The 24,785-nt window shown below is 43.5% G+C and overlaps 1 protein-coding gene across 8 annotated transcripts in view; it reads left to right on the top strand.

The window, feature by feature from the left end:
- Positions 1 to 24,785, top strand: part of STAG1 (STAG1 cohesin complex component) — a 391,540-nt gene that overhangs the window by 259,298 nt on the left and 107,457 nt on the right. For all 8 annotated transcript variants that reach the window (XM_065557025.1, XM_065557022.1, XM_065557021.1 and 5 more), the window contains 4 exons: positions 10,366 to 10,458; positions 10,565 to 10,654; positions 10,853 to 11,056; positions 21,569 to 21,639. In XM_065557025.1, coding sequence (XP_065413097.1) covers positions 10,366 to 10,458; positions 10,565 to 10,654; positions 10,853 to 11,056; positions 21,569 to 21,639 — 458 coding nt within the window. The remainder of the gene's footprint in view (positions 1 to 10,365; positions 10,459 to 10,564; positions 10,655 to 10,852; positions 11,057 to 21,568; positions 21,640 to 24,785) is intronic.

Raw genomic sequence — 24,785 nt, forward strand, 5'->3', positions numbered from 1 at the left:
TGACAGTCCATATCCCTATGTCCACACCTTTTTCAAGTCTATGATAAATTTTGTACAAACTGTGCATTGTAAGGTATCATCTGAAAACTCCTGATTTACTGACCATTATTGTCCTGGTCAAATATGTATGGCAACAGCGTATGTAAAGTTATAAGATTCTGCTATATGCTATTAAGACATACTCCAAATCTGGGGAAGCAGCCACAAACCAGTTCCTCGGAGACAGAAGGCAAACTGATGCCTCAAGTAGTGTCAACAAAATGAACTATCGTCTGTTTAAGCAGCCATTCTTTGGCAAGAAAAAGGATGTGAGCAAGAAATTTACAAAGAAACAGCTGAAGGTTCCTGTCCCCACAGACTTTGTCTCCTAAACCCCAGCTGGAGATGATTCTCAAAGGAGAGGGAAAAGTATAAAGAATGAAGAACAGATGCCCCAAATCATTTCTCCCTTCATCTCTACTCACAACATTGATAACACTTGAAGAACAAAGGCAGCATCATTGGATTGGGGAGGGATCCTGGCAGAAAGGAATTCGGCCAGTAAGACTGCAAGAACATGTAGTGAGAGAGACTTTTGCTTTGAATTCACTTAGCTTGTTAAGTTAGGTATTAGTTGTGTTTCACCTTTTATTTCTTTGTAACCAATTCTGACTTTTATGCCTCATTACTTGTAATCACTTAAAATCTACCCTTCTCCAGCTAATAAACTTGTTTTATTGTTTTATTTAAACCAGTGTGCTTGGACTGAAGTGTTTGAGAAAATCCATAAAATGGCGGACTTTATATGAGCTTGTATTGTCCAGGAGAGGGCTGTGGAGTACCAGATAGACATTTCTGGGGAAAGTTTGGGACGGAGTGTTGCCTTGCAGTGTAATTCAGGAGTGACTGGCCATAGCACTCGTACAGTGTATCTGGAAATAATTTACATGCTGGAGGCTGTGTGGGGGCAGATCAGGAGTGGTTGCTCTCACAGTAAAGCAGTGTAAAAGGCACCCCAGGTTGGAGAATTCAGAGGATACGGCTGTTCAACAGCCCAGATTGTACCCTGGAGAATGTCACAATTAGGTAGTGCTCCATGTGATACAAAACATTCTATTCATCTAATGGATGAAAGGACTTTTCTACGTGTATCCACTGACACTGTTGCTGTTAAAGGTTCTCAACAAGATGAAACAAGATCGAGCTAGAGTCATATTGATTGAACCAATGTGGTCCAGACGGGTCTGGTATCCCTATTTGATCAGACTAATTTCTTGCCCTTCCTGGAGGCTTACAATCAGTCCTTGCCCACTGACCCAAGATCCTTGTTGAACACTTCACTCCAACCTGCAGATTCTGAGGTACCAAGCATGGTTCCTTGATGGTTCTTGGCAATAGAGATATCCTGTTTGTCAGAGGTGCAACATGTTTTATTAAATAGTAATAGAAAAGAATCTACAAGAAATACTTACATCCCAGAAATGGAAACGATATTATCTTTGGTGTAACCATCATCAGATTTGGGCTAGTCACTCTCCTTTTCGCAGGGTATTGGATTACCTATTGGAACTGAAAAATCGGGGCTTTCTGTGAATTCCATTAAGGTTCACTTAGCAGCAGTAAAAGCTTTTCACATACCCATAGGAGGTTTTTCACTCTTCACTCATCCAACTACAGCAAGATTCCTAAGAGGTGGAGCAAAAAGTATGTGATCATGTGATTTAACACTATCATAATTCAGATGTACAAGAGAGCCAAATTAAGGTTGCCATGCTGCCTGAATGTGGGGGAGGAGCAGTGTCTCTCAGGCTCACAGCCAACGGAGACAGACAGTAGCAGACAGAAGATTAGCTGCACTTGTCTTCTCTGGTATGCTCTCTCACCGAGGTTGCAATGAGGTGTGTAAACCTTGCTCCAGGCAGGAAGGAGTTAAGTTGTTGCTCTGGGCTTAGGGTGACCATATGTCCCGTTTTGGCCGGGACAGTCCCCTTTTTAAGCCCTGTCCCAGCTGTCCTGACTTTTTTTTCCAAAAGGAGGCATTTGTCCCATTTGCTCTTGCTCACTTGATCAGTTGGAAAGAGCAAACAGGACAAATGCCCACTTTTGTCAAAAAAGTTGTGTGTGGTGTGGAGGGGGTGAGCAGAGATGCCAGATCCCCATGGGGGAGGCAGGGCTGTGGGGGAAGCAGTGTTCCAGCATGTGTGGGGGACTCCTTATTGCACAGGGGGGGGCCCATCAGGGTTCCAGCGACCGGGCAACAGCCTGGCGCTCAGTGGAGGGTGACAGGATTACAGCAACGGGCAATAGCATGGGGTTCCCTTGGGCGAGCAGCTGGGATGTCCCGTTCTCTCTTTGGGAAATATGATCACCCTATCTGGGCTGGAGTGGCCCAAACCCTTCCACACCTGCAAGTCATATCGAGAGTGGAGGAGGAGCTAAAGAGGAGGAGAAGCTCAGCTTCACAGAGGATAACTCTGGGAGCAGAGCACTGAGCTTCCCAGCTCACATGGAGGGGCCTGGCAGCAAGTAGAGCCTGGCAGCAAGTAGAGCCTGGCAGCAAGTAGAGCCCCTTGCCTAAAAGAAAACACCAAGTCCCATAAGGTGAAGGGGGCTGAATCATATTCTTTATGCTGGTCACCCAGCAGACTCTGAACTGGATTGCACCCCATCCAAGGCCCCTCTGAAGGAAGAGAAGCTAGAGGCCCAACTGGGACTGACTCGAAATTCCTTTTCCTTCGTTTATTTTCCTGCTTTATTTTTTGTTGGTTGTTGTATTCCCAGAAGGGGTGAGCATCCAGAGAGAGACAGCTGGACGGTTGAGTCTTTGTCCCCTTCAGAATGATTCCACTTGAGTGACTGGACCTGGAGTCAGTATAGAACCCCATTAACATCTCAAGGGGGCACTGTTGAAACACCAAAACCCTGACAGAGGTCCATAAATTAGCCTAACAGAGCAGGAGGAGGAAAATTGTGGGCAAAGACTGCCTTGTAAGACCCAGGGTCTGAGTCCTTTCCCAAGTGATGTAAGCAGAGAGCCCAATGAGCAGCTTCTGCCAGTACAGAATCAGAATACTGGACTTGTGATGCGGTTACCAGGTTTATCCATGGGCAGCTGTTCAGAATTTTAACTTCTTAACTGGAGAATTGTCCCTGTGAGTGCCAGTGGGCGTGGTGAACCCCATAGAATGTTCCACACGTGTGACTGGAAGGAACCTCCTGCATCATCCATTCCAGTCCCCTACTGTCATCGGTAATACAATCTTATCATAAACTTATCAAGATCTATCTTAAAACTAGTTAGGTTGTTTTCTCCACTACTCCTGTTGGAAAGCTATGTCCAGTTCTGATGCCGACAATTCAAGAAGAATTTTGATAAATAGAGGGTTCAAAGAAGATCCATGAGAATAATTAAAGGATTAGAAAACATGACTTATAGTGATAGATTCAAGGAGCTCAGTTTGTTTACTTTAACAAAGAGACGATTAAAGGGTGACTATAAGCACCTACATGGGGTCTATAAGCACCTACATGGGGAACAAATATTTAATATTGGGTTCTTTTGTCTAGCATAAAAAGGTCTAGCATGATCCAATGCCTGGAAGTTTAAACTAAACAAATTCAGCCTGGAAGTAAGGTGTAATTTTTGTAACAGTGAGAGTAATTAACCATTTGACCAATTTACCAAGGGTCCTTGTGGATTCTCCATCACAGGATTTATAAATCAGGATTAGATGTTTTTCTAAAATATATGATCTAGGAATTATTTTAGGGAAGTTCTATGGTCTGTGTTATAGAGGAAGTCAGACTAGATGATCACAATGATCCCTTCTGGCCTTGGAATCTATGAATCTGAATCTGTGAACCTCACTCTTCCAATGGTTAGAAATTTTCTAATTTCCAGCCTAAATTTGGACTGACTGTGTATGAGAATAATAATTAAATTTTTAAACTAAACTTTATCAAACTTTGTCCTGTGCACTAGATCACAGTATGGATTACTTCGTAACACAGGTATGAACTTTTGAAAATAAGAGTGGAAAACCAGCTGTTGTGACTCTTAACACTGTGAATCTGGTTCTCTGTGCATTTTTGAAAAAAACAATTAAAACATTTTCAAACATTATCTGGTATTTCAGATGATTAAGCCAATGGAAAATAAGTTCTAGATTCAATGCTTAACTTGCTCATATTTTTCTCTGTCCTGCTTCACCTCAGTGCAAAGTGGCCAGAGTCTGTTAGTGAATATGGCCATAAAAGTTACCTTAAAAAAATGAGATTGATACTTCATATCTGGCACTCATTGTCCATGTCACGTGGTTGCATTCTGTTTGGGTTTCTTTTTCAACATTCAGATATGAAATTTTAATAATAATAAAAAAAGAGAAATTCTCAGACTTAACTTAAGATGAAGTTATGGATGAGAGAATAGATACTTCATATCTGGCACTCATTGTCCATGTCACGTGGTTGCATTCTGTTTGGGTTTCTTTTTCAACATTCAGATATGAAATTTTAATAATAATAAAAAAAGAGAAATTCTCAGACTTAACTTAAGATGAAGTTATGGATGAGAGAATAGATTGTTAATTTAATGCTGTAATTATCTCAAAAACGAGCATTTCAAAACCAGGAATTTCAGAGTAAAGGTCAAATTTAAAATAAATCCAAACATATGATATCATTTGAGGGCTGAGATAAGGTTGTTTTTATGCCATGACTGTGCATTTCCATGCCCTGAAGTGTTTGTTCGAAGGAGCGCTTACTTCATCTGTTACCTAAGTGCAGTTGTGCCTCAGCTTCCCTCCACTGCTAAAGTACTTTGGCCCTTCAGCCAAACAAAAAATCCTCCTCTTCCAGGATAAAGTATCCTTCGCCACATGGTCAGAGGCTCAGTAGTCTCTGCCCGCCCTGGGCTAACCAGACCTTTCCCCTTCAGTTAGGGTGACCAGATTACATGAACAAAATATCGGGACACATGGGGGGGCAGGTCTGGAGCGCCACCGAAGCAAAAAAAAAAAAAAGCCCTGAGCCAGAATATTGGGACAAATGGCGTCCTGACCATACATCCATCGGGACATGGGACAAATGACTGAATATTGGGATGGTCCCGATTTTATCGGGACGTGTGCTCACCCTACCTTCAGGCCAGGGCCTTCACTGTGACTCACTGGGCTCTCGAGACTGCCATTCACCAAGTTGCTGGGGGCTGGCTACCATGGCCCACAGAACAGTGGGGGCAAAAGACGTATCTGGCTCCAAGACTAAGCTTGATAAGTTTATGGATGGTATAATGGGATAGCCTAATTTTGGCAATTAATTGGTGTTTGACTATTAGCGGTAAATATGCCCAATGGCCTGTGATGGGATGTTAGATGGGGTGGATCTGAGTGACTTCAGAGAATTCTTTCCGGGTGTCTGGCTGGTGAGTCTTGCCCACATTCTCAGGGTTTAGCTGATTGCCATATTTGTGGTTGGGAAGGAATATTCCTCCAGGGCAGATTGGCAGAGGCCTTGGGTTTTTTTTCGCCTTCCTCTGTAGCGTGGGGCACAGGTCACTTGCCGGAAGATTCTCTGCACCTTGAAGTCTTTAAACCATGATTTGAGGACTTCAATGGCTCAGCCATAGGTTTGATACAGGAGGGGGTGAGTGAGATTCTGTGGCCTGTGTTGTGCAGGAGGTCAGACTAGATCGGGGGTCAGCAACCTTTCAGAAGTGGTGTGCCGAGTCTTCATTTATTCACTCTAATTTAAGGTTTCATGTGCCAGTAACAAATTTAAACATTTTTAGAAAGTCTCTTTCTATAATTCTATAATATAGAACTAAACTATTGTTGTACATAAAGGAAATAAGGTTTTTAAAATGTTTAAGAAGCTTCATTTAAAATTAAATTAAAATGCAGAATCCCCCCCCCCCCCCCCCCCCCCCCCCCGGACCAGTGGCTAGTACCCGTGCCACTGAAAATCAGCTTGCGTGCCATAGGTTTCCTACCCCTGGACTAGATGATCATAATGGTCCCTTCTGACCTTAAAGTCTATGATTCTATGATAGTCCACAATAACTAATACATGGTATAGAATCGCAGGACTGGAAGGGACCTCAAGAAGTCTTCTAGTCCAGTCCCCTGCACTTAAGGAAAGACTAAGTATTATCTAGACCATCCCTGACAGGTGTTTGTCTAACCTGTTCTTAAAAATCTCCAATGATGGAGATTCCACAACCTCCCTACGGAATTTATTCCACTGCTTAATCATCCTGACAAGAAATTTTTCCTAATGTCCAACCTAAACAGTCCTAGCAGCGATTTAAGTTTCTTGTCCTATCCTCTGAGGTTAGAGAGAACAGATTTTTCTCCCTCCTCTTGTAGCAACCTTTTATGTACTTGAAAACTATTATCATGTGTTGTTTTCCTCCCCCGCCCCTCCCCCTCCCAGTCTTCTCTTCTCCAGACTAAACAAACCTACTTTTTAAATCTTCCATCATAGGTCATGTTTTCTAAACTGCTAATCATTTTTGTTGCTCTTCTCTGGACTTTCTCCAATATTTCCACATCCTTCCTGAAATGTGATGCCCAGAACTGGACACAATACTCCAGCTGAAGCCTAATCAGCTTGGAGTAGAGTGGAAGAATTTCTTCTTGTGTCTTGCTTAAAACATTCCTGCTAATACATTCCAGAATTATATTCCCTTTTTTTGCAACAGTTTTATGCTGTTGACTCATATTTAGCTTGTGATCCACTATGACCCCCAAATCCCTTTCCACAGTACTCCTTCCTAGGCAGCCATTTCCCATTTTGTATGTGTGCAACTGATTCTTCCTTCCTAAGTGGAGTACTTTGCATTTCTTCTTATTGAATTTCATCCTATTTACTTCAGACCATTTCTCCTGTTTGTCCAGATAATTTTGAATTTTAATCCTATCCTCCAAAGCACTTGCAACCCCTCCCAGCTTGGTATCATCCGCAAACTTTGTAAGTGTACTCTGTATGCCATTATCTAAACCATTGATGAAGATATTGAACAGAACTGGACCCATTTTGATATGCCCTTCCAGCTTGACTGTGAACCACTGATGCTTACTCTCTGGGAATGGTTTTCTAGCCACTTATGCACCCACCTTATAGTAGCTCCATCTAGGTTGTATTTCCCTAGTTTATGAGAAAATCATGAAAGACAGTATCAAAAGTCGTACTAAAGTCAAAATATACAACATCTACTGCTTCCCGCCTATCAAGAAAGCTTGTTATCCTGTCAAAAAAAGCTATTAGTTTGGTTTGACATGATTTGTTCTTGACAAATCCGTGCTGACTGTTACTTATCACCTTTTTATCTTCTAGGTGTCTGCAAATTGATTGCTTAATTATTTGTTCCATTATCTTTCCGGGTACTGAAGTTAAGCTGAGTTGTCTGTAATCCCCCTGATTGTTCTTATTCCCCTCTTTATAGATTGGCACTATATTTGCCTTTTCCAGTCCTCTAAAATCTCACCCATCTTCCATGGCTTTTCAAAGATAATTGCTAATGGCTCAGATATCATCTCAGTCAGTTCCTTGAGTATTCTAGGATGTATTTCGTCAGGCCCTGGTAACTTGTTGACATCTAACTTATCTAAGGGCATGGCTACACTTACAGATGTAGATCGTTTTGAGTTAAACCAGCCTTCATAGAGTGCAGTAGGGAAAGTGCTGCAATCTGTCCACACTGACAGCTGCAAGTGCACTGGCGTGGCCACATTAGCATCTCTTGCAATGGCCACAGAGAGCAGTGCAATGTGGTAGCTATCCCAGCATGCAAGTGGCTGCAACGTGCTTTTCAAATGAGGGAGGGGAGTGTGTTGTGTGTATGTGGGGGGAGAGAGAGTGGGTTTTTGGGGGGCAGAGTGTGTGTCAGCATGCTGTCTTGTAAGTTCAGACAGCAGCAGTCCCCCCCCCTTCCCTCCCCTGCCCCTCTCTCTCACACAGCATTCCACAGTAATGGTTGCTTTTTCTCGGAGCAGATAAGCATGCTAGCTGTCAGAAACAGAGCTTTCAAAGGGCATATCCGCATTCCTGCAGCGATGACAAAACAATGACAAGAGTGGCCACTTGACTTAAGGGGATTATGGGACGTTTCCGGAGGCTGATCAGATCGCAGTAATGCAACACCTCGTTCACACTGACACCCGGGCATTTCAGCCAATGCACACCAAGCGTTAATCTTCTCGCCGAGGTGGAATACCAGGAGCACTCTATATGCCTTGCCAGTGTGGACGGGTAGTGAGCTAGGGCGCCCGGGGCTGCTTTAATGCGCTCTAACTTGCAAGTGTAGCCAAGCCCTAAGTAATTTTTATCTTGTTTTTCTCCCTATTTTAGCCTCTGATCCTACCTCATTTTCACTGGCATTCATTAAGTTAGATGTCTAATTGCTACTAAAGTTTTTGGTGAAATCGAAAAAGTCATTTAACACTTCTGCCATTTCCACATTTTCTGTTACTGTTCTCCCCCCTCCCCCCCCCCTTACTGAGTAACGGGCCTACCCTGTCCTTGGTCGTCTTCTTGCTTTTAAAGTATTTGAAGAATATTTTCTTCTTACCCTTTATGTCTCTAGCTAGTTTAATCTTGTTTTTGTGCCTTGGCCTTTCTAATTTTGTCCCTGCTTTCTTGTGTTTGTTTATATTCATCCTTTGTAATTTGACATAGTTTCCACTTCTTGTATGATTCTTTTTTGAGTTTCAGATCATTAAAGATCTCCTGGTTAAGCCAGGGTGGTCTCTTTCCTACGCAGTGGTATAGTTTGCTCTTGTGCCCTTAATAATGTCTTTTTGAAAAACTGCCAACTCTCTTGAACTGTTTTTCCCCTTAAAATTGCTTCCCCTGGGATCTTGCCCACCAACTCCCTGAGTTTGCTAAAGTCTGCTTCCTTAAAATCCATTACCATTATTAGTCTTTTTTTCCCCTCTTACCATTCCTTAGAATCATGAACTCTCTCAATAATTTCATTATAACTTTCTCCCAACCTGCCTTCCACTTTGAAATTCTCAACCAGTTCCTCCCATTTGTCAAAATCAAATCTAGAACAGCCTCTCCTCTAGTTGCTTTCTCCATCTTCTGAAATAAAACATCTCCAATATATTCCAAAAACTTCTTGTGTAATCTGTGCCCTGCTGTGTTATTTTCCCAAAAGATGTCTGGGTAGTTGAAGTCCCCCATCTCCACCTAGTCCTGTGCTTTGGATGATTTTGTTAATTGTTTATAAAAAGCATCATCCACATCTTCTTCCTGGTTAGGTGGTCTGTAGTAGACCCCTACCATGACATCACCCTTGTTTTTTACCCCTTTTATCCTTACCCAGATATTTTCAACAAGTCTGTCTCCTATTTCCATCTCAAAGTCATGGAACTTGGAAGGTGGCCCGTCTGTGGACCTGAGTGGAGCTGTTGAGCAGAGTCCCTGCTCTGGGTTTTCTTGCACCGCACTTACTATGACTCAGTGCACAATGCTGTGGCCAATAGAACTAATGCGATCCTTGGAGGCATAAACACGAATCTCAAGTGGAGAGGTTATTTTACCTCTGATTTGGCACTGATGCAGCCGCTGCTGAAATACTGTGTCTGGTTATGGTGCTCACAATTCAAAGAACGATTTTCATAAATTCAAGAGGGTTCAGAGAAGAGCCATGAGAATTATTAGAAGTAATGACTTCTAGGGGATAGACTCAAGCTATTTATCTGAGCAAAGAAAAGTTTAAGGGGTGACAATGACAGACTATAATACTTACATGGGGAACAAATATTTAATATGGGCTTTTCAGTCTTGCAGAAAAGGTCTAACACAATCTAATGACTGGAAGATGAAGCTAGACAAATTCAGACTGGAAATAAAGCTGTAAATTTTTATAGTGAGAGTAATTAACCATTGGAACAACTTAGCAGGGATCATGCTGGATTCTCTATCGTTAACAATTTTTAAATCAAGTTTGGATGTTTTTCTAAAAGATATGCTCTAGGAATTATTTGGGGAAGTTCTATGGCCTGTGTTATACAAGAGGTCCGATTGGATGATCACAGTGGTTCCTCTGAGGGCCAAATGTTGGTCCCATTATAGGCAATAGCAAAATTTTCATTGACTTCAGTATTGCCAAGTTTTGACCCCAAAAATGGGGGATGTATGGAGACAATATCACAATGAAAGAAATTAGGTTTTCCCTTAAGGTAACTGGAGTTCTTACTGCTTTCCCATTCACATGCTCTTCATCCCTGATGATCTTTTTTTTTTCTTCCTTCCTTCCTTGCTTTCTTTCCATTTTGAATTAGCTTCCACTTTTGGGATCTTGACCCTTCGATTTATTATTGTATTAATGACATTAAGACATTTAATTATTTTATAGCACATTTTTCCTTATTTTTACAGGTGTTAACTGCAAAAGAAAGGAAAACTCAGATAGATGACAGAAACAAATTGACTGAACATTTCATTATTGCGCTTCCTATGTTACTTTCAAAGGTACAGTTTCACACAAAATATATTCTTTACTGATAATGTATATAATGTTTTCATTCTGTAGTACAGACATTAATTGTTTTTCATTTTCTTTGTTTCAATAATCTAGTATTCTGCTGATGCAGAGAAAGTAGCAAACCTTCTGCAAATCCCCCAGTATTTTGACCTGGAAATCTACAGTACAGGCAGAATGGAGAAGGTATGGTACACTATGCAGGCACTCATGGTCGCTTTCAACTGACTGATTAGTCATGTTCATATTAAATGGCTACATTTGGAATGGCATGTAGTAATCTTTTACTGCTTTGATCTATTGCTTAACAGTCTCTTCTTGAGTTTCATTGTTTATGTAATATTCTACGTAATGTGAAAACTGACTTTTTTGTCTGATCCACAGCATCTGGATGCCTTGTTAAAGCAGATTAAGTTTGTTGTGGAGAAGCATGTAGAATCAGATGTTCTAGAAGCCTGTAGTAAAACCTATAGCATCTTGTGCAGTGAAGAATATACCATTCAGAATAGAGTTGACATAGCCCACAGCCAGCTGATTGATGAATTTGTGGACCGATTCAACCATTCAGTAGAGGATCTGCTGCAGGAGGTTTGTTCTTTTAAAATTAACCTTGTTTTATCATCTAGATTTTCATCTTTGATCTTTTGTCCATTTTGTAATATCCATTGTAATTTCCTGCATCACCATCGACTGCCTGATGAGTTGTCATGTGCATTCACATATACACTATATATACACATTGCTCAGCTGTAAATCATGACCTATAGAGCAAATGAGGTGACCTCCATAGAAGAGTAAATGAAAAACTTCAACTTCAAAGGGGTATAATTACATTTCAGTTAATATTTTTTCTAATTAGGTGTCAATCCTTAATCCTAATCCCCTAACCTTAACTCTAACCCTTTCAGTCTTTCTTTCTATAGCAGTAGCAATCAGAGACAACACATACAGAGTAGGTTAGGCATTGTGCTAGGTGCTGAAAAATAATTGACTCAGTGAAAGACAGGTAATAGTCTATCAGCCTTGTTTACTCCTTGCTGAGGCATCTACTTGCCCGTTGTCTCTGAGAAACTGGTTTGGCTACTCCCCAGACTTCTACTTTTAGTCTTGATCTCAGCTTATGTCTATAACTTCACATATAATGCTGCTGCGTGCACTTTGTCATGATATTAAATTACGAGTTTTTAAATGATATCTCACAAGGCATACTTTGTTCAAAGATTATTACAATAGTGTGTAGGGCGTGGACACCAAGGTACATTCTGTTACAGCAGGTGGGATGTTGTGTTGTTTTACATGTTGGAGGCATCTGGGACTTACTTATAGAAGGATGGAGTTTGGAAGAGAAAATGTGGTGTGTGATGTGTGGGTGTTACAGTATGTTAAAGAAGGATTGAACCTTTACCTGGACATTTTCTTACATTAAAGGGTTTGCGTGGGCTGAGTGTTACCCTTGTGCAACCTTAAATATGCTTTTTAAGTTGAATATAGTAGACAAGTGGAAAATAAGATCCTTTTTTGTCCCCTTAATAAAGTAATGTGAACTTGCACATACCATAGTAATTTTGAATAAGCCATACACATCTAGAAGGTCAAATACATTTGCATATTTTATAATTGTATACTAAAGAGAAGAAACATTTTAATATTGTTTTCCTGAGAGAGGTGAAAAAAAAATATTAAAGGAAGAGATCAGCCTTTGAAATAGTAAATGTGTAGCTGGGACCTCAGAACATGTACAGAAAAACACAGCAATCCCCTTTCATCATATATTATTATAATTGCCAAAATACGAATCTGCCTTTTTATTTTAGTTTGAGGTTGGCTTTTAAAAAAACAAATATAACTTTTTAATCATTTTTCAAAATAACATATAATATGAAAATAACTAAAAGACATATCACTTTTAGTAGCCACTGTTGAAAACATTGGCTTGATTGACTTGATCAAGTTCCCGTAGGAATTTTGAGGCAGAGTTAAGGATAGAACTTCTTTATCCAGACATAGCCCAGTGCTTTAATCACAAGACCATCATGTAGAGAAAATAGTATCCAGTAATTTATTTAAAGACTATCATTCATTTGTATGTCAGTGTTTTGTAGAGGTGAGTATGCAGGAATAGCCCCATTTTTGCAAACAACATAGCTAAACACAGATTTGGCTTACTGTTTTTCAGAAGCAATGAAGTTAAGTACTCGACACTTAGTTATAACATGGTAGAGACATGAATTCTAGTTCTAGCTGTGTCAGAAGTTTGGCAAAATTGTCAAAAGCATTTAAGAGACTTAGGAGCATAAGTTCTTCTTCGAGTGATTGTTCATGTCCATTCCAACCAGGTATTGTGCGCGCCATGTGCACGCCAGCCGGAAGATTTTTCCCTTAGCAGCGTCCGTAGGGTTGGGCTGGACACCCCCTGGAGTTGCGCCTTCATGGCGCCCAATATAGTGCCCCCCGAACCCTCTCAGTTCCTTCTTACTGCTGGTGATGGCTAGCTGGAACATTGCTCGCTCCTGTAGCAAGCGCTTTAGCAGTGTCTTATAGTATACCGTGTACATAGTTTTCTTAGTTAATATTTGGTTCTTAGTAGTAGTAGTTAGTTTGTTTGGGGGGTTTCCCCCCCGACAACATTTTCCCTTCTGGGGTATGCCCAAGTCTCCAGGGTTTAAGCTCTGTGAGGACTGCGGCAAGTTTATGCCTAGGAGTGACTCTCACTCTTCCTGCCTGCTGTGCCACGGAGAGAGTCACCAGAAAGAGAAGTGCCGTATCTTTAAGCGTTTCTGTCCCAGAACCCTCAAAGACCGACAGAGACTTAAACTTCTGTTGATGGAGGTGGCATTACGGCCACACTCCGACCCAGACCCGCCGAACCAGTGCCAAGTACATCCTCATTGGTGCGCAGTGCTCCGGCGCCAACGGTGCGCAAACCGGCACCAACCAAGGACTCAAAGGCCCCCCCCGGCACCTCCATGGCTTGGGCCATAAGAAGTCGGCCTCGGTGCAGCACCGCTCTCAATCCCCGCTGCCAGTAAAGAAGAGGAGGCTGCAGAGGGGTCGGTCCCCTCAATCGAAACCCAAGGGGTCAGCAGTGTCCACGAGTACATCAGGACAGAGCGCCTCTTCCCTGCAGCCTTCCAGGGTATCATCGACTCCTGCCCCGGCTGGGCTGCAGTCGAGTCCGAACCCTCCTCGGTCTCCGGATCGCCAAGATGACCTCTGCGTTTGAGGCCGCCAGGGATCTGATGCGCCTCCCGGTACCATCGTCCCCTCAGAGGAGGGAGAAGTCACCAGTGACTTTCACTCTAGGGACAAACCTGCGATGATGACCTTCCGCTCTCCGTGCCCGGCACGGCCCGCACAGACAGAGGAGCCATACCGCTCCTCCTACTCGGAATCGGAGGCAGACTCTTATCACTCCAACAGATTGAGGAGTAGGAGGTCCAGTTCACGCTGGAGCCACCAACCCTACCCGGCACCGTGGCCACAGCAGTGGCAGCCATCCTCCCAATGGCCCATTTGGACACCCTGGGCTTACCACCAGAGCCAGGGTCAGGCACCACCGACAGCGGCACGGTCGTCCAAAGTGATGGTCCCGCTGGTACAACCAGCTCCGGCGCCAACCTTCCAGGCAGCAGCACCGCTGAAGGCTCCAGCTCTGGCCCCACCGGCACCACTGGACCTACCAGCCCTGGCCGCAGTGCCAAATCTCCCACTGGCATCACAGCCTCTCGAGTGACCTGTGCCAAGGGACCCGAAGGGTGCTCAGGGTAGTGAGCAAGGTACGCTGCCAGTCTTCTCATGCTTATCCTCGCCAGATGAAGTGGTCGCGGGGACATCGGCAGCCCCAGCTCTCGAGGACAATCGAGTTCTCCAGCAGCTCTTACGATGGGCTGCCCAAAACCTGGGGATACAGGCAGAGGAGGTGGCGGAGGAGTCGGACCCTGTTGTGGACATCCTCGCTCCCTCTGGTCCATTGAGGGTTGCCATGCTGATAAAGACAGTAGTGTATACATTGAAATCTCTCTGGCAGACCCCCGCTTCTCTGGCCCCTACGGCCAAGAGAACCAAAAGACGCTATTTCGTACCATCTAAGGGGTACGAACACCTATATTCACACTGTCCCCCAGACTCTTTGGTGGTCGATGCGGCCAATCAGAGGGAGCGCCAGGGTTTCCAAGGCTCCACCCCTAAAAATAGGGAGGCGAAAAGACTGGACCTGTTCGGTAGGACAGTCTATTCGACAGGGGGCCTGTAACTCTGCATAGCTAACCAACAGGCCATCATAAGCTGCTACGGGTACAACACCTGCTCGGCGATGGCTAAGTTTGTGGAGCTCCTGCCACAAGACTCTCGTGCGGAGTTCTCTGCACTGGTGGAGGAAGGGAAGTTGGTCTCCCGGGCCTCCCTGCAAGCAGCTTTAGACGCAGCAGACGCAGCCTCGCGTAATCTGGCCATGGGGGTGGTGATGAGGTGGGGTTCCTGGCTGCAGGTCTCTGGACTGCCACACGAGGCCCAACAGACTATACAGGACCTCCCCTTCAAGGGCTCTTCCCTCTTCTCTGAAAAAACTGATAAGAGACTTCACAGTTTGAAGGACTCTAGGGCTACTCTGCACTCTCTGGGGCGCCACATGCCAGTTACCCAGTGCAGGCATTTTAGGCCTCAACCCGCCACGCGAGCCTACCAGCTGCAGAACCGCCAGGACACTCCGCATAGGCGAAGCAGGAGTGGTAGGAGGCGGCAGCATCCCTCTTCGGGGCAAAAGAAAGCCAGTTTCCAGTTGCTAGGGGACATCATATGGGGCCTCAGGCAGTTTCCAATGACCACAGCAAAGAACTGCCTGAAACTGCTGGGACACATGGCTGCATGCACCTACGTAGTGCAGCATGCCAGACTCAGACTTTGCCCACTCCAGTCTTGGCTGGCATCGGTTTATTGACCAGCCCGGGACGCTCTGGACAGCATCATAACTCTGCCCCGCCCGGTACTGGACTCCCTCCTGTGGTTGCTTGACCTGCAGGCGGTTTGTGTGGGAGTGCCCTTCACCAGCCCTCAGCCATCTCTCTCATTGGTGACAGATGCCTCAGATCTGGGCTGGGGAGCTCATTTAGAAGACCTCAGGCCTCTAGTCTCAGGCGGACCTCGCTCTGCATATCACTGTCAGAGAGCTGAGAGCAGTGTGCCTGGTGTGCCAGGTTTTCAGGACCCATATAGAGGACAGGTGCGTTTCAGTCCTCACGGACAACACTATGGCAATGTTTTATATCAACAAACGGGGGTGCACGCTCCTCTCCCGTGTGCCGGGAAGCCCTCGCTCTGTAGGACTTCCGTGTAGAGCACTCAATACACCTTCAGGCTTCATACCCCCTCAGAGTGCAGAACGAGTTGGTGGTCATCTTCCTCCCAGTGTTTTACCCCAAGCCACACTCCTGTGATAGGGAGCATAGGCTTCACTCATTGAATGTATGCAGGGTGCTGGCCTTCTATAGAGAGAGGACTAAGCTATTCCGGAAGTCCGTCCAGCTATTCGTGGCCGTGGCAGATAGAATGAAGGCCCTCCCTGTCTCATCCCATCGCATCTCGTCATGAATCACATCCTGCATTCGGGAGCATTACGACGTGGTGAAGGTGACCGCCTGCTGATCACCGCTCACTCCACCAGGGCTCAGGCCTCCTCATCTGCATTCCTGGTGCAGGTCCCCATCCAGGAGATCTGCAGAGCGGCAACGTGGTCTTTGATACACATGTTTACGATGCACTATGCGATCACGTAACAGGCCAGAGACAATGCGGCCTTTGGACAAGCTGTGCTCCAATCAGGAGATGACTCTGACCCCACCTCCTGAACTTTGGCTTGTGAGTCACCTGATTGGAATGGACTTGAACAATCACTCGAAGAAGAAAAATGATTACTTTCTCATAACTGTTGTTCTTCAAGATGTGTTGTTCATGTCCATTCCAATACCCACCCTCCTACCCCTCTGTCGGAGTAGCCGGCAAGAAGGAACTGAGGAGGTGGGGGGGGGGGTTGGCAGGGTGCTATATTGGGCGCCATGAAGGCATGACTCCAGGGGGGGCCCAGGTTGATGCTATGGATGCTGCTAAGGGAAAAATCTTCCGGCTGGCGTGCACGCGGCACGCACACACCTGGTTGGAATGGACATGAACAACACATCTCGAAGAACAACAGTTACAAGAAGGTGAGTAACCATTTTTTCCATTTTCAAAAGTGACGTGTACTCTTGCCTCCTTACACCTTACTCAATAATAAGGGCTGTGAAGCATACAAGAATATTAACACCAGTCAGTGCAAGCACTGAGACTTGAACTCTTGGTCTTTGTGGCTTCTAGGCCAAAGCATACTTTGATGGAGAGCTCTCTCTCTCTCTCTTAGCACCTTCCTAGCTAGTGAGGCTATGTCAATATTGCTGAAATTCAGCAGCCTCATTCTGATGTTTCTTTCTAGTTAAGTAAAAATTGTCAATTTTTGAAGAGATGGGCCAAAAGATTTCAGAAAAAAGGCTTGTAGTTCAGAGAAGAGCTTGTAGTTCTGTAAAGTTTGAAGTTACTGGATGCTATAGTTTTTAAACAAAAGAGGTACATAATTTCCACACATCATACAAAATTTCTGTAAAATGAAATTTTGACTCTTTATTTTTCTAGGAACATTTGCTAGATACTAGAACACCACCAAAATATTCAGGACCCTTTAGGAGTACTTTCCAAGTTTTGTTTTTTTACATCAAGCCTTTGTTTCAGTTCTAGAATGGTTTTAATGTCCTGCCAAAGGTAAAACCCAGCTCCAATCCTTACTGTGGAGCCATTATTAGTCCTTCTAGAAGATCCCCTGAGGTTTGGTGGTTTTTGAAACTTTTTATTAAGGCAAAGTTACAATAGAAAATGAACATACTATATCATATATTATTTATTCAGGATCAGGTTAATATTTAAGAAACTTGGCTAAACATTCTGGCTTGCTGGCTGAAGAGCTGCCTTCTCCTGAATATGCTAGAAAGGGTGACCAAAAAATTCTAAATATCTGTCCTATTTTTGTCACTTCTCTTGTGTACGTGCTTGGTGAGAGAGTTTTTCCATTACAAGGACAATCCATATTTTACTCTACCTAAATGCCATTGGAGGAGGGGGAATCACATTTTTTCCAATAATGTGCAATACAAAGTCAAGTTACTAACAATAAAAAATGAAGTAATTTGCCTTTCTGTTTAAAATATAGATTTTTTTACTGTAGCTTTAAGTAAGCAGATCAGAGTATCTCTAGGAAGCCAGCATTTAGTCCTAAAATGAATCTTTTTAATAATTTCCACCCAAAACTGTCTGTGTCCTGGACACAGTCACCAAATGTGCAAGTACATTCCACTTTCCCTGCAACCCCTTCAACTAAGTGCTTCCCTAGTTATAAAACTTTTGATGGATCCTAACTGGAGTCAAATGTCATCTGTACAGTAATTTATGAAACAATTTCTTTAAGAAGTACACAAATTGAGGACATATATCAATATGTGTTTAACTACTTATGCTAAACAATCTGTGCCATCTTGTATTTAGCTGTGACACTGAGTAAGCTTCCCAGAACTGAAGAGTAGTTATGCATAAGCCCGAAACTTGTTTCTCTCAGCAACAGAAGTTGGTCCATTAAAAAATATTACCTCACTCACCTTGTCTCTCAGATTTATCATAGTTTATTTTGAAACCTTGATACCTGCCCAGATTCCCAAGTCTATTGTTCTATCATTTTTAACGAGGATTCTGGCTCCTGCAAATACAGCAAGACATCATCAGCAAAAAAGCTATTTTGTGATCTAATCCAGCAGATGTTTTGATACCCTTTACAAAGGGACTATTTCTCACATTTATTGCATATGGCTCCATTGCCAAAGCAAACAACAGAGAGGATAGTGGGCAATGCCTAGACAAATTAAAATTAGAGGATTGATGACCATTAATCAACGCATACATTAGAAGATGAACATATAAGGCTGATATGCCCCTATAAAACTGGCTTCCAAAACCAAACCTTACCAAAATCTGTCTGAGGTACTCCTACTCCAGCTGGTCAAAGGTTTTGTCAGCATCCAAAGAAAGCAGCACATAGGAAGAATTGCTAGAATTAACATTATAGATCATATTCAGAGTGTTTTTGATGTTGTCAGATAGATGTGCTGCCAGAAGCAACCCAGATTGGTCAGGGTGAACATATTTGAGCAAGATAACACTGTCTGTTTGCTAGCACCTTATCATTACCTTTAGCAGCCACAGTAATTAAAGAAATATGTCTACATGATGCATAACTGGTAAGAATTTTTCCCTCTTTAGAAATAACCATGCCTCTTTCCATGAATCTGGAAATTCATTCCCTGCACTAACAATTCAGTTAAAATAGGGATCAACACTTACCTTAGAGCTCTATAATATTCCCCAGCAATCTCCTCAGGATCTGGAGCTTTATTGGACTTTAAATTCTTAATTACACTTCAACTTCCCCTGCAGCAATTTGCCTATCAAGAGCTGCCGCATCATCCACTGAGTACTGAGATAGTTTCACACTTCTCAGATATCTATTTATAACTTCAGGTTTTGGATGTTAAGTGTACAAAGTATGGAAAAACTTAACACCTGTTTCAGAGATCTAGTTGATACCAGTTACTAAATCTCCCTTTTTTTTTTTTGAATTACTGCACATGTCGATCCTACTCATGGTGTTCGTGTGCCCCAGCACAGGAATTCGGAACAGTTTCATTAGCAGTGACTAGTGGGGTTGCACATGCACCCTGCATGCCCTCATGACCCTCTTCCCCAAGGGCAGACTCAGTCTCTCTGCATCTCATAACCTGGATGATAGCTGGATGTTCTTCAGAGGTGCAGAGCATTCTTCTTCAGAGTAGGAAATTATCCACTAGGACTATCTACACTACCAAATGGAAACGTTTTTCTTTATTGGCAAAGTCTACAGGTTACTCTCCATGTCGATATTCTATTCCAATAATGTTAGATTACCTCTTATTTTTAAAGCACTCAGAACTTTAAAATATGTTTCGTCAGTCAAAGTCCATTTGGCAACAATATCTGCATTTCGTCCTCCAGTATAGGGAGATACAATTTTCTCTCATCTATCAGTGAATAGATTTATGAAATGGTTTGTCCACATTTTTCCTTCTGTGAGAAAAATTTCTCCTACATGGGACTTGAATTTAGTGCTTTCTTCACATATGAACCCTCCCCTCCTTTGAACCTTTATCAGATTGTCCAATTTATCCACTGTCAATGAAGGCCATTCCTGGTGGCAGTTACATCTGCTCATAGAATAAGCAAATTACAAGCCCTAATGATAAATCCTCTGTACGGTTTTACACATGAATAGAGTAACCAGTAACATGTCCATCTTTTATTCCTAAAGTACTATGGGATTTTCATATCAATTCATTCATCAGGTTTTTTCCAACACCTCATTTTTCACCTGTTGAATCTAAATTATATACTTCAGATGTGAAAAGGTCGCTGTTATGGCTCTTTACATAAAACATCAAGACTTTTCATTACTTATGGTAATAAATGAAAAGGGATGGCTGTTTCATCTCAGACACTTACAAAATGGGTATCGGATTGTATTTAAACTGCTTATGATATTAATGAGTCCTCCACCAAATATCTAAACTCACTCCACAAGAGTGCAGGCTGCATCAATAGTATGCTTAAGTTGGGTTCCAGAATTGGAAGTATGTGACGCAACTACCTGGCCGTCAGCTCATATGTTTGTGAAACATTATTAGTTAGTCACCACTTCAAGATATGATGCCAGTTTTGGAAGAACTATTTTAAAATTTCTTTTCACATAACTACTAGCTTCCCACTTCTTAAAGATGACAACTAATTACCATAAGTATGATTCACGTGTGCAGTAACTCAAATAAGAAAGAATGGTTACTTATCTGATAGTAACTATGATTCTTTGGGATGTTCTGCATGTGGATCCCATGACCTGCCCTCTGTCCCCACAGCTCAGAGTCTTATAAATGAGGATTCTGGGCAGTAAAGGAACTGACTGGTGGTTGGGGTTGCTGTGCCTTTTATGCCCTTGGGGGAAGCGGGGTTTAAGGGCATTCAGGGTGCATGCACGACCACTACTGGACACTGAACAGAAGTCAGCTGTATGTACAGACAATAGATTTCCAAAGGGGTCCACACTGCCATTCAAAATTTCCAAAGAGGTCTGCACCTCCATTGGAAATTTTTTAGGAGTCCACAAATGAAAAAAAGCTTGAGAACCACTAGTTTAATGCATTCAGCTCTGTAAGGCACTCTGTTACTATGGTGATGGGGGCAGGATAAGGACCTGAACTAAATTAGAAAGTCTGCCATTAGAAAGTCTATGTAAACTCCTGTTGCATCAGTGGAGTCTCTGCTATGAATTGAGGATTTCATTGACTCTCTTCTTCTAGCCCCAGCTCTCAGACTATAATTAAAACACAGTTCAATCCTTTTTACAGAATGAGTTTGAAACCCATGCCTCAGGTTTTTTCCTTGGGAAATGACTACAGTAAGAGCTGTTTTATCTGGCATGTTGGAGGAATGGGGGGGTGCCAGTAAGTGAAAAATGCCGGTTAACTGAGCGGGAGGGAGTTTGGGTGTAGGAGGGGGTGCAGGGCTGGGGGTTGGGACACCCCAGAGCCCACACTCCGTACCCCCTTCCGCACCCGAAATCCGTGCCAGCGCCATGCCAACACGATTATAAACCGGACTTTCAATGAAGATCAGAAATGCTGGTTTATAGAGCTTTCCAACTGGTGAATTGCTGGATAAAACAGCTTTTACTGTACTACTGTCAGAGGTTGTTTGTGTGAGTTGCTTAATGCAGTCAGACAAGTCTTGCTGATTTCTTAGTACTACCCAATGGTTACTTAAAACGTCCATTATTATTATTTTTCATTGAAATCAAGAGTCTAGGCACAAAATAGTGATTGTGTCATCATGAGCCAGTTCAAATGTCAACATAAGACTCTGTATAACTATTCGTCGTCCTCACCATGCAAAGAGAGAAGCTTATTTGTATTGATGAGACCTTAATGAATATGCTTTCATTTTCAGGGAGAAGAAGCTGATGATGATGATATATACAATGTGCTTTCCACTTTGAAGAGATTAACTTCTTTTCATAAGTATGTGATTTTATTTGGATCAGCTATGTCTAGTGATGATGTATAATGTTAGCCAATAAAAGATGATACTCAAAGTTAGGAAAGATAAGAAAAATTATGTGCTAAAATATGAAAAACTTACTGAGTGCCAGCAGATAATCAGCAACAGTAGGGCTTTGGTTCAGCAAAGCACTTATACATATGCTTAAGTCCAACTGAAATCAATGCCTTACAACTATTTTGATTGGGCGTGTGATGTTTTCATTGAAATAGTTATGCTGTAAAACCCTCTAGGTGACTTTTACTGGTAGAGCTTATTCGCCAGTCTTCACAGCAGTGGCCCTCCCTCTGTTCACATCAGCTGGAGGCAGAACAGAGCTTTGCTCTGAGCCGAGGCTTAAGACCAGGCCTCTGGAAGAACTCTCCAGAATTTTCTGCCTCCAAGGGGTGCACAGCAGACGGAAGGACTCTTTGTGTCAGAGCTTTCATAGGATTTTTAAAAGATTTTTAAATAAAATGTCAGTTTCTTCATTGATTTGGAGTTTTTCTCCTCAAAACTGCAGAACTAAAAAAAAAAAAAAGTGGCTTTCTGAAGAGGATCTGAAGGACAGCATTTAGGCTCCCTTTCCCCTAGTGATATCAGGCCACAGGAAAAAACCTGATTCCCAGCTATCTTGAGAGAGAAATTCATGCTGAGACAGTTGAGCAAGGCTGCATGAAAGTTCTCTTCAGTGAAACCAGGCGAGAATTAGTGGCATGGAATTGAGCATTCTTTAAAGCCCTCCTACCTCTCCCGTAAGCCATGGGCCCCTTTTCTCTCAGCCTGCAGAGGCAGGAAGCAAATCCAGCCAGCATGTAGGCAAGATCTGTGCTGAGATGATGACAAAGCATCCCCTTTTCCATAAGCTGCTTTACCTGCAAGGCTTTAGCTGCCATGAAAGGTTCCAGTGCCTGAGACCTCACTGATACCAGTGAATCACTTGTCTCCAGTGGCTCTGTCTCATTCCTCATTCTATGCAGTTAGTTCAGCCTGGATCCAGCAGCAGGGAGCATGGTTTGGTGTGATTCAGATCCCCTTCCTTGTGTGATGGACCTACATCCTTTCCCCTTCCAGCCTCCAGGGATCCCATAGGAGGTCATAAAGTATCTACTGTTTTCCGTAGGGCGACATGCAGGATACATGCCTGTAGACTGTCTTTTCAGTTTTCTCGGTAATGCGCTCTCCCTCACAGGACTCTTCCCTCTTTCTCTCAGGGGTTTGACACAGGGACTAGTGAAGGATATTGCTCATAATCAGCTCTTAATGGGGTAGCACATACTCTTAAAATCTCTCAGGAGAGTGTATCCCCTCTAGATTCTCTAGTCTCAAGAAAAGGAGAGCTCTCTGAAACAGGGGTTTTGAGCAAGATACCTCAGACTTTCAATTAAGCTTCCCAGAATTCAGCACGAATTAGAGGAGGAGGGAGTCTAACTTCACAGCTATGTTTTTAGAAAATGAAACACTAGGGGGAAAAAAGGGTAAAGTTGGGGAAAGCTGTGTAATTCTTCGTTACCTGGTTCATGCAAGACTAATTAAGGTGGAGTGAGAATTCCCATTCAAGACTTACACACACACACACTCTCTCTCTCTCTCTCTCTCTCTCTCTCTCTGGGACAAAGCCCCTCCCCCCAACAGAGGGAGCAAGGAGAGGCAGCGGGGCCAGTCTCTCTCCGTTTCTAGCCACGCTGCTCTCCCCCCAGCCTCCGAAGCAGCTGCAGCTCCGGGGCTGGCAGGCTACAGCCATGCTGCTCGGCCCCACCCCCCAGAGCAGGCTGTGGCCGCGCCGCCCAGCCCGCTGGAACATGCTGCAGCCGTGCCACCCGGTCTGGCCTGCTGGAGTAGCTCCAGCCAGGCCAGAGACATCCTCCCCTGGCCCTCTCCAGATAAGGTGGGAAGGGATGGGATGGGGAGTGTGTGGGGGTCCCGGGCTAGGGGTGGAGTCACGTGGGGGGGGGGTGGTCACAGGGGTTACTCCTCTGACTCCCAGCTTCTCCCCCCCCAAAAATTTCCCCACCAGTTGCTGTTCCGGCCCGTCAGGGTAAGCAGCTGGCGTGCCGGGACACTTTGTTTACTTAGGTTTACCTCTGTGCCTGCGGATGCTCGAGATAAACAAACCATCTTGGCCCACCAGCGGCTTATAAACGAACAGGCTTATGATCGAGTATATACAGGTTTCCCCAGCAGGGTTTTCAGGACTGGTGCGTCACCTGACTCTGATTTGCTGTGTAATCAGATCTCATAAAAATAGATCCTGGGGGCAACTATGGCTCCACTTGAAGAAAATAGACTTGCAGGCTAACATCTGGTGTCCTTCTAAATATTTTGTTGGTAGACTCATAGGAGAGACTCTCAAAGCAGTCAGTAAGGAAAAAGCCTCCCCCTCCTTCCAGTGAGAGAATCTTAAAACTTCCTTATCTCAGCAAGTATTCCCTTTGTAGCCACTGCTCTTAACCAGGTTCTACTATAGAGATTACACATTAGGAGGAAGCCATTGCTACCTTTCCTGAGGCTTGGAAGATCTAGGCTGGACTCTCTCAAAAACTGTCCAACTCCAAAAACATCTTTGATTTTGAGTGTCCCATGTCTTGGGAGATTTCCCCCCCTCTATTGGGGCGTTTCAGCTAAGGCTGTCATCTGGGAGTGAACCACATCAGAAAATGGGGGCTTGAGGTAATCAGAAGATGAAGTATGAGTTCTGTGGAGAGAAAGAGATTTTGGAAAGGACACAAGATTCTCTGTGGTTCAAAGAGAAACAATAGCATGCAGCCCGCTTCAGATCTCAGGTCCCTCAACAAATCCATAAGGAAATCAGTATTCCCAGTAGAAATACTGAAATCCATCATTAAAGAATTTTCTTTCCAAGTCTTCAGAATATGAAAATAAGTCCCTAGAAATCTACCAAAGATATGATCAGGGAGAATTACTAAGAAATATAGAATCATAGGACTGGAAGGGGATGTCAAGAGGTCATCTAGTCCAGTCCCTTGCACTCATGGCAGGACTAAGCATTATCTAGCCCATTCCTGACAGGTGTTTGTCTAACCTGCTCTTAAAAATCTCCAGTGATGGAGATTCCACAACCTCCCTAGGCAATTTATTCCAGTGCTTAACCACGCTGACAGGAAGT

Source organism: Chrysemys picta, chromosome 9 (genome assembly GCF_011386835.1).
Source record: "Chrysemys picta bellii isolate R12L10 chromosome 9, ASM1138683v2, whole genome shotgun sequence".
Lineage (NCBI taxonomy): Eukaryota > Metazoa > Chordata > Testudines > Emydidae > Chrysemys > Chrysemys picta.